Source organism: Chrysochloris asiatica, unplaced genomic scaffold (assembly GCF_000296735.1).
Source record: "Chrysochloris asiatica unplaced genomic scaffold, ChrAsi1.0 scaffold00305, whole genome shotgun sequence".
NCBI classification, from domain to species: Eukaryota; Metazoa; Chordata; class Mammalia; order Afrosoricida; family Chrysochloridae; genus Chrysochloris; species Chrysochloris asiatica.
The window spans coordinates 1,183,675-1,192,939 of NW_006408823.1; the positions used below are offsets into that span (position 1 = coordinate 1,183,675).

The window sequence follows — 9,265 nt, forward strand, 5'->3', positions numbered from 1 at the left end:
GTAAAAGCTTCATACAGTACTTGACACACAGTCTTCCTGGTAAGAAAAACTTGTCAGATGCCACTACTGGCTCACAAGGTATCCAAAGCCTAGGGAAAGCAGGGCAGGGCAGGGCAGGGCAGGGGATGCTGGTTGAGAAATGCAACTTTCAGGATTAAAAACTGAGAAGTGCTAAAGTGACTTCCTTTTATTATCTTGAAATAGGCTCACCAACAGGAAAACTTATTTGGCTTTGTAACCTCCTCATGCTTTTGTATTTGAATTTATCTTCCAATTTATTTCCCCATAGTGATGAAAAGTAAAAGCCCAGTGATTAACAGTAACAATCCTTCACACAGAAAAGTGGAAAAGCACAGATCATCTGAAACCTATTCTTGAGCCCTCAGGTCAAGAACTCAAGTTTTTCTTCCTATTGTTGGGGCTGGCGATGGGGTTTGGAAGTTGAAACTTCTTTTCAGGGCCTATAAAGAGAGCTCCCTTCAATCAAGCCAGGTAGGTCTACCTTTCTTGCTTTGTCTTCAATCCTAAATTTAGGGCTAAAGCAAATACAGCAAGAACTTGCACATCTCTAAACATTTGCTTATGGAATTCTTTTCCACTCCATCGCTACCTGACGCCCTTCCTATCAAAGCCCAAGTAAAACATTACAATCTCAGAAGCTTTTTCTAACACCCGACTCTCTCTAACAAATTGAACCCCTCTTCTATAGGCCTGTTCATACCTACTTTCTCACATTGTTATGGAGTTTTTCTCTCTAGCTTCATTGTCATTGTCTTCTCCTCCTTTAACAAGGAAAGTTTTATCATCAATATTCGAGATTGTGCATGACACAAAAGTGCAGTTGAGTGGGTTCTGACCCATAGCGATCCTGTCTAGGGTTTTCATGGAGCGGCTGGCGTTTAAACTGCCCACCTTGCAGTTCAAACCGACCTTGTGTTCGAGTGCTTATTTTACAGCGCGACGCGGGGACTCCAGTAGGTGCTCACAATGGACACTTAATTAGATTTTTTGGTATCATCTCGTTTTCCTTTTCGTTACTAGCAAGTTTACTACAGGTATGGAGAAACTTAACACGCAAAGGAGAAAGCTGAGCGATCAAAGTCTTGCTTATGGTAGAATTCAGCCTGAGATTAAATGAGGTTGAGATTAGGTTTTGAGAGTTAGATGGAAGGATTTATATAGCTCCCGGGGAAGCCGAATGAGTAAGTCTAACGCAAGAAGATGTAAGTCACGGTCAGAGTGAAGGAAACGGCGCACGGTATGCTGGAATCCACACGCGACGACGCACAGTATGCCGGGACTTGTAGTCCAGCCCAGTGCCTAGCACCTTACGCCAGTTCCATGCTGCTACACTCAGCCACGTCCTACTACAGATAAGGTGGAGTCTTCGGTTATCTAGCACAGAACGGCAAGGTTCACCAAAGCAAGCCTACTTTTAAGACAAGCACTTTTCACAGCAAACCTCATTTTGGCGTGGGGTACTAGGAAAGACGCACTGGGAGCGGTTGCGCCTGCTCAACTCTTGCGTCCCTGCGTGCGCGCACAGCGGCCCCCGGCCCCGGAAGAGGCGTCGCTGCGCGCGTCCCCGCGAGGCCTCCTAGAGCCGGGTGGCGCAGGCGCAGTGTCCCCGGGCCAAAATGGCGGCGCGGTGTTCCTCACGCTGGTTTCTGGTGGCTGTGGGGACCCCTCGGCTGCCGGCTGCAGCGGGGAGAGGGGTTCGGCCGCCCAGGGAGGGTGTAGTGGAGGCGTCGCTGAGTCGCAAACTGAGCGTCACCGCCTTCGTACCTCCTCTGGGAGCTCGAGGCCCAGGGACGCTGCTGACATTGAGACCCGGTGTCAGCCTTACAGGTGAGGATAGGCACCCGCGCCGAGAAGGGGTTCCAGGGTCTGGAATGGAGACTCGGTTCGTACCGGCTATGAAGGGAGCAGGGTGGAAGGGTGTCTTTCGATCTGGGTACAGAATTGATGGGGAGAAGGCAAGCAGGTGGCAGACTGGCCCATGTGGTCAGCTCGGCGGTGGAGGGAGGGAGAACAGTATGGGGCCCCCACCGGAGGCGGCGGAACGCCCTTGAGGTCATGAACCTTCACCTCTACCAACATTTCTGCAAGCCGTTTTGAGAAACCTGCGGCTGCTCCCTTGCACGAGTCAGCTCCCACGCCTCCACTTTGGAACCTGCAGCCACCGGGGAGAGGTAGTGGCCGTCTGGTGAACACCTGATCCACATAACCACCCTGCAAGAAACGGATCGTCATCCCGTTTTACGGAACGAGAAACTGGTGCTCAGAGGCTCAGTGACCTGCCCAAGGTCAAAAAGTTGGATCAGAGGAGTTGCCCCAAACCCTGAACTGTCATTTCATTGCACATGCATACCCACCGTGTCGTACTGTAAACCAAAGGGCACTTTTGACAGTCTTTTGATACCAGTCCTAAGATAACGCACTGCTGTCGAGTTGGTTGCCACAATTTGACATTCCTTGAACACATCCTGTGTATGAGAGACATACACCTCCTTACATGAGTTTCCATGTGACAGCTGTTACTCCGTTGGATAGGTAAAGAAACTGAGGTGTAAAGGTGCCTGATAACTTGCCAAAGTTCTTCATACTGAGAAGTGGCAGATTCTTGATTTGAAATAAGCTGCTGTATGTATCTAGCTTGGCTCTGTAGGATAATGACAATTGTTAACTATAAGGTGGGGGCAGTTCCAGCCCACCAGCCGCTTCCTGGGAGAAAGATGAGATTTTTCTGCTTCTGCAAAGGTTTACAACCTCGAAAACCCTTTACAGGGTGCTGAGTTGGAACCCACTGAAGGGCAGTTAACAGCAACAAGTCTGCGTAGCCATGATGTATGCAGGATGACTTCTGTAGAAGAGAAGGGAAGACACCTCAAACAACTAGCTGTGTCCCTCACTTGTGCTAGTTGTTGGAACATTGGTGTCCCTTAAAATTTCTGCAAATGATAATTTGCTACCAACTTATAAAAGGAGACTTGGTGGCGTAATGGTTAAGTACTCTGCAACTAACAAGTGGCGGTGGGTCCATCCTACCCAGTGACTCTGGGAGCAAGGACCTGGCAGTCTGCTCCTGTAAAGGTTATTGTGTGGTTCAGTGCCGTTGAGTCGATTCTGCCTCGGAACGATCTGGTATAGGGTTTCCGAAATCTTCGGTGGGCTCAAATGGCAGACCTTGTGGTTCACAGTCCAGTGCTTATCGTACGGAGCCACCATGCACCCCCCCTCCCCCAAGATTGCAGTGTAGGAAACCCTATGAGACAGCTATCATATGGGGTCACTATGAGTCAAAGGATTAGTAATCGTGATTACTGACTATAGAGTGTGGGCCTTGGGGGTGAACACATGAGCCTGTACCAGCTGGCCTATGTGATTTCATCCCATGAAGCTTCTTTCCTTAACCATCAGAATAGTTTCTTTCACTCACAGATATTTATTGAGGGCCATCAGTTACCAGCTGCTGTTTCGGCACTGGGGGTACAGCAGGGAATGAGGTTGGATGTGGGTTTGGTCAGTGAATCCGTGTTGTAAATTCAGTCCCTGCCATCTCTATTTTCTCATGGCTTAAGCAGTCAATCTGCTCAGGTGGTTGTCTAGCTGTTCCCTAGATTCTATGAAGAGAAGCTTCTGTATTTCTCAGTATCAGCAAAAGGGGCAATTTTTTAGTTTTTGCTAACATTTCCTCTTAACAATGGGAAAGACAGGAGCTGTTATAAATAAAAGTTGGCTGTGTATTATTACTAAAATAATCTTTAGGGAGCTTGCAACTGTTTAAGCTGTTTGTTCATATTCTGTCTTTATAGCATTGGGTAGCATTTTGATATTGGTATGTGTGAGCAGGCCACACACAGAGCCATGCACTGAAACTTCCCCTCTGGTGGTGCTGTAGGGTCAACACTGGGCTAACTTCAAGGCTGGCAGTTCAAACCCATCAGCTACTCTGCAGACCAAAATGAGGTGTTCTGCTCTTGTTAGGACAGCCTCGGAAACCCGATAGGAGGTCCCTGTGAGTTGGAATCACCTTCAGGGCAATAGGTTGTCAGGTTTCTTAAGGAGAGCACTCAGCTCTATCCCCCAGGTGAACCCATAGCTGCTGAGGGCATGGTAGTCACTGGTGATGAACCCATGTGAGAGACAGGGTCCTTCAGGGCCACTCTTGTCTTAACATACCTCAAGTTATCACCTCAGCTCCACACACTGGTCTGTGATCTCAAATGTAGTAATGCAGTTAGAAAATAGAGACGCCAGCCGGGGCCTTCCAGTTGATTCGGACTCGTCGTGATCCTACAGGACAGAGTGGAACTGCTGCTCCGTGGACTTTCCTAGGCAGCTTAACAACAACAACAACAGCAACATGTATTCGGAAGGAGCTCTGGTAGTGTAGTGGGTTCTAAGATGGGCTGCTAACTGCAAGGTCAGCAGTTCGAATCTACTAGCCCTCCTCAGAAATTTGAGGCTTTATTCTCATAAAGATTTATAGCTTCGGAAACCCCATATAAGGTCAATTTAAGTCGGAACCGACTCCCTAGCACATAAACACGACCACCACCAAATCTATTTGGGAGCAGACTGTCTTGTCTTTTGTGCTACAGAATGACTGATGGGTTCAAACCACCAACCTTTCAGTTAGCAACCTAACACTTAACCCTCTGTGCCACCAGAGAGTGTTGGTTTGTCACATAGACAGCACTGTAAAGCCCACTTTTCTCTCAGGGCAAAAAGAAGGCAGTGGTTTGGCCATTCTCAGAACTAGGAGACTAAACCTCTTGTATTGTTTAGTGCTGTTGAATTGCTTCTGACTCTGCAACGCTGTGTAGGGTTTTCAAAAAGTGGCTGATGTGTTTGAACTGCTGACCTGGTAGTTAGCAGTCCAGTGGATAATCCTGTTAGTGGCTCTAACAAAGAAGAGAAATTTACCTGTCATATTTTGAGCCCTGGTGTGGCACTGTAGGATAAGCACTAGGCTGTTAACTACAAGGTTGGCGGTTCAAATCCACCAGCTGCTCCTTGGAAACCCTCTACAGGGTCTCTATGAGTTGGAACTGACTCAACAACACTTAACAACAACAACAACATTTTGAAATAAAGAACCTGTGGTGGCACTGCAGGGTAAGCACTAGACTGCTAACCGGACTGCAAGGTTTGCAGTTCAAACCCATCAGCCTCTCTGCAGGAGAAAGATGAGGCTTTCTGCTCCTGTAAAGATTTATATCCTCGGAAACCCTACACAGGGTCGCTGTGAGTTTCAGATGACTCAACGGCAGTGGGTATCTTGGGGGAAAAGTTGTTAAATGAGCACTTCTCTTTTTTTTTTATTAAGTTTTTATTGTAAATTCAGTGATAGTTTACATGGGGGAGCATCAGTTTTACACTCATCGTTTCATTGCAATGATTACAATCTCCTCCATGCATCCTCCTTCAACAGTATTTGCTTCTAGTCCCTCTTTTTGGGGGAGTGGGGAGGATGTACACAGAAACACTGGAATATGTAATCATTTAAACAAGCCTGCTCCCTGGCCCCCAGCACTTGGCCGCCAGCACACAGCCTTTCAAATGAGCACTTTCTAACTGTTGCTCATTATTGATGCCTTTTGATAATGTCCCACTTGAAACAGTTGAATTTGTCAGTATCTATTTGTAGTTTTGCACATACTGTCTCCCATTTATTCTAACTCAAACCCAAGTTCTCCATTCACTGAATCCTTTTTAGAAGTTCTGAAGTTGACGATTGTATTAATGATGCGATCTAACATTCATTAGTACTTACTGTGTGCCAAGGAGCCCTGGTGGAATAGTGGTTAAAACACTCAGTCACTGACCATTGAAACCACCAGCTGCTTAGTGGGAGAAAGAGTTAGCAGTGTTCTTTCATAAGGGTTACAGCCTTGGAAGCCCCTTGGGACAGTTCTACTCTGAGCTGGAATTGATGAGACAGCAGTGGGTTTGGTTCGGGCTTCTGATTACTGTGTCAGACATATATTATCTCTTTACATCCCATTTCTATCATATGATAGAGTGATGGTGGTGGTGGTGTTAAGTGCTGTTGAGTTGGTTCCGACTCTGTATAGGATTTCCAAAGAGGTTGTGAGTTTGAACCCCTGATCTTGTGGTTAGCAGTCCAGTGCTTATCTTCAAGCTACGGCTGGTAAATGCTTCTCCTGCTATGATTCCATTTTATTGAGGGACTAAGCTGTCGCTGTCAGAACTGTTACCATTAACAGCCTCAACCTTCTGAGATGAGTGCCTGGGCTGGGCTAGGGTCCTCCTACCTGTTGAGTGAAGAGATGGTCTAGTACTAGGAAACTGACTCACGTGTTTTCTCAAATCGGATGAAACAAATGCATTTGTGGTCTCTTCCTGCTTACACTTCCACACCACTCTCGGCCTCTTACACTCGTGGATACTTAGGGTTCAGCCACAGAAGTGAGTGTTGCGGTTCCTGAGAAGAGAGCTGTTGTCTGTTTCTGATCTCTTATCCTTCTGACCATTCTCACTCACTCTTCTGTCTGATTTTCCTCATCCGGCCCCTTTTTGTGTATATAGGAATCCTGGCGGTGCTGTGGTTAAAGTGCTTGGCTGTGAACCAAAAGGTCAGTAGTTCGAACCCACCAGTGGATCCATGGGCGAATGATGTGGCACTCGTAAAGACCCTTGGAAGCCCTGTAGGACAATTCTGTTTCCTTTCGGGTTGCTTTGAGTCAGAATTGACTCAGACAGCAGTGGGGTTTGGGTCTTGAGTGAGCTCAGCATCCCCGTGTATCTTCTGTGCTCAAGTGAACTTAGAGTGCTCTCCCAAACCTTGTTCATGTACAAAACTGATGATTCCCTGTTTACATCTTACATAGGCTCCCTGTTGCTTTCAGGGTAAGATGCTGGAGTTCTTGGTTCACCAGATCGTTCTACTAATTCCTACGCCTCATTAGTCATCATCATCTGTAGCCACCCCTCTTCCACCCCCCCACACACACTCGTGCACATGCATGCACACACAGAGTGTAGTCACATGATACTTAGAGTTCCTAAATACACGAGGTCATTACTGCTTCCTTTGTCCTGAGCCACTCCTGAACCTAAGCACCTTTGAGAGTGACAAGATATGCTGCCAGTAACCATGGCTGCTCAGTAAGTACAGATCCCAGCGTCATTGGAGCTCTTCTCAGTCTTGCAAATTTCTACACCTTAACGGCAGGCACCTTAAGAAACTTTCCCTGAGCTTCTTAGGTTTACTTGTCAGTGCTTCTTCACTGGGGACAATTTTAGCCCCAGGGGACATTTGGCAATGTCAGAGGCATTTTTTTTGTCAACTAGGGAGTGGTGGGGTGCTACTGGCACCTTGTGGTTAGAGACCAGGGTTGCTGCTCATCATTCTGCAATATCCAGTGCAGTCCCTCACAACTAGGAACTGTCAAGCCCCAAATGCCAACAGTGAGGGCACTGAGGAACCCTGGGTGGGGGTGGGGGAAACCCATTCATGTATTCTCCCCTGTGCTTGTCCTTATCATGGTGTCACACAACACTGCCAGACTGAGCAGGTGCCTGGCAGGCAGTGGCAGTGAGCTGCTGCTTCTTGTATCCTCAGTGCCTTGGATGATGTTAAGATCTCGGTCAGCAGTGCCTAGCGGTCGTTAAGTAGATGCTGTCTGAAGGGCAGTGCGCGACATGGAGAACAATGCCTACACTGTCTGCTGAATGAATGAACGAATGAATGGGGACATGGAAGCTGCCCTTCTGTAGGTGAAGGCCCCATTTAGAAACCTGGAACGTCCTTGTGATCCTCACTCTCTTTTCTTGACACCTTCTGCCCTAACATGGCCCCATCCCCACCTTCCCTGTCTCTTCAGTTGTCATGCCCTGCGTAGGGGTGAGGAAGCAGGACCAGAGAGTGTAGAGTAACTTGTTCAGCCTTCCCTTATGACAGCTTGCGTCCTCTTCCAGGCAGAAAGGCCAGCTGGGGTCGTGTGCTGCTACTGATGCAAGAGTCGAAGAAGAAGGGCAACATGTCTGGCTCCCTGCCCTCTGCTTTGATGCCTCCGAATTGCCTCTTCTGAGCCAAATAGGTTGAGACACAGGGCCTTTGAACCTTGAATCCATCAGCTCTGTGAAGTTGTAATCAGTATGTGTCTGTTGTTTGTAGGAGAGGGGTCAGCACTTGCAGTAGAGCCTCTCGGGCCTGCCACTTTGAATCCAAGAACCAGTTCTTCAGCACAGTGGTTCTCAAAGTTGAACCTGCGTCAGCGTTGTGATAGTTACGGTTTTGTGTCAATTTCAAGGGCCTGAATTCTCAGGGTAGCAGTCCCCATGATGAGATCTAATTTGATGTGATCTGATGTGAGCCCTGATCTAGTATAATTACCCATGTGTTAGCCAGCTTCACTTCTCTGATGTTGATGAGGTGGATGCCATGTACAGGAGTAGGTTGCCTCTAGAATTAGTCTGTTTTGATATATAAAAGAGACTAAACAGGGCAAGGGACCTACTACCACCAAGAAAGAAGAGCCAGCAGTGGAGTCCTTCCTCTGGACCTGGGTCCCTGCACTGTGAATTCCTACATTCAAGGAAAGATTGATGTCAGGACTCAAGATTTCCAAGGAATGCTGAAAGGAACCAAGGACCTTTCCCCAGAGTTGGCTCACTGATTACAGATTTCTAGTCTCTTAAACTGTGAGAGAATAAAAGCCATCCACTTGTAGTATTTCTGTTAGAGCAGCCCAGGAGAACTAAGACAAATGTCATCACCCAGAGGGCTTCTTAACACAGCTGGCTGAGCACCAGTCCCCCCATTTCAGATCTGGGCTGAACTAGCAGACCACCAGGGTTGCATAGTAGAGTGAAGAATTCAGCGAGGACGACAGGATTCAGTTATGAATGATTGTTAGTCTAGCTACTGTGATTATAAAAACATGGGCATAAAATGAGTCTTTTAGGCACAGGAGTGAGGCTCTTACTATCATCCGGACAAAAGAGCCAGGAGTGGAGCATGTCCTTTGGACCCCAAACTCCCTGCACATGGAACCTCTTCAAGCCAGGACAGAAAATTGTGACACTGGAGGAGCAGCAGTAGCAAGAGCCAAAGCACAAGACCAAGTTGTGGGCTTTCCAGCCCATGAAACAAATCAAGCTGAGTGACTTTGGACAGGATCCTTGTTTGCAGAATGGAATGCCTCTAGGCATTTAACAGGGGAACTAAGTTTGTTGACTAACCGGAGCTAAAGCTAAGTACCTTCAGGTTGAGGCTTATGGAGGAGTGGTGTGC

At 47.5% G+C, this 9,265-nt stretch overlaps 1 protein-coding gene across 2 annotated transcripts in view; it reads left to right on the forward strand.

Annotated features, from left to right (window-relative positions):
• Positions 1 to 1,568: 1,568 nt before the first annotated feature.
• Positions 1,569 to 9,265, forward strand: part of DNAJA3 (DnaJ (Hsp40) homolog, subfamily A, member 3) — a 31,260-nt gene continuing 23,563 nt past the window's right edge. For both annotated transcript variants that reach the window (XM_006874882.1, XM_006874881.1), the window contains exon 1: positions 1,569 to 1,848. In XM_006874882.1, the coding sequence (XP_006874944.1) occupies positions 1,638 to 1,848 (211 nt within the window). In that variant the 5' untranslated portion in view covers positions 1,569 to 1,637. The remainder of the gene's footprint in view (positions 1,849 to 9,265) is intronic.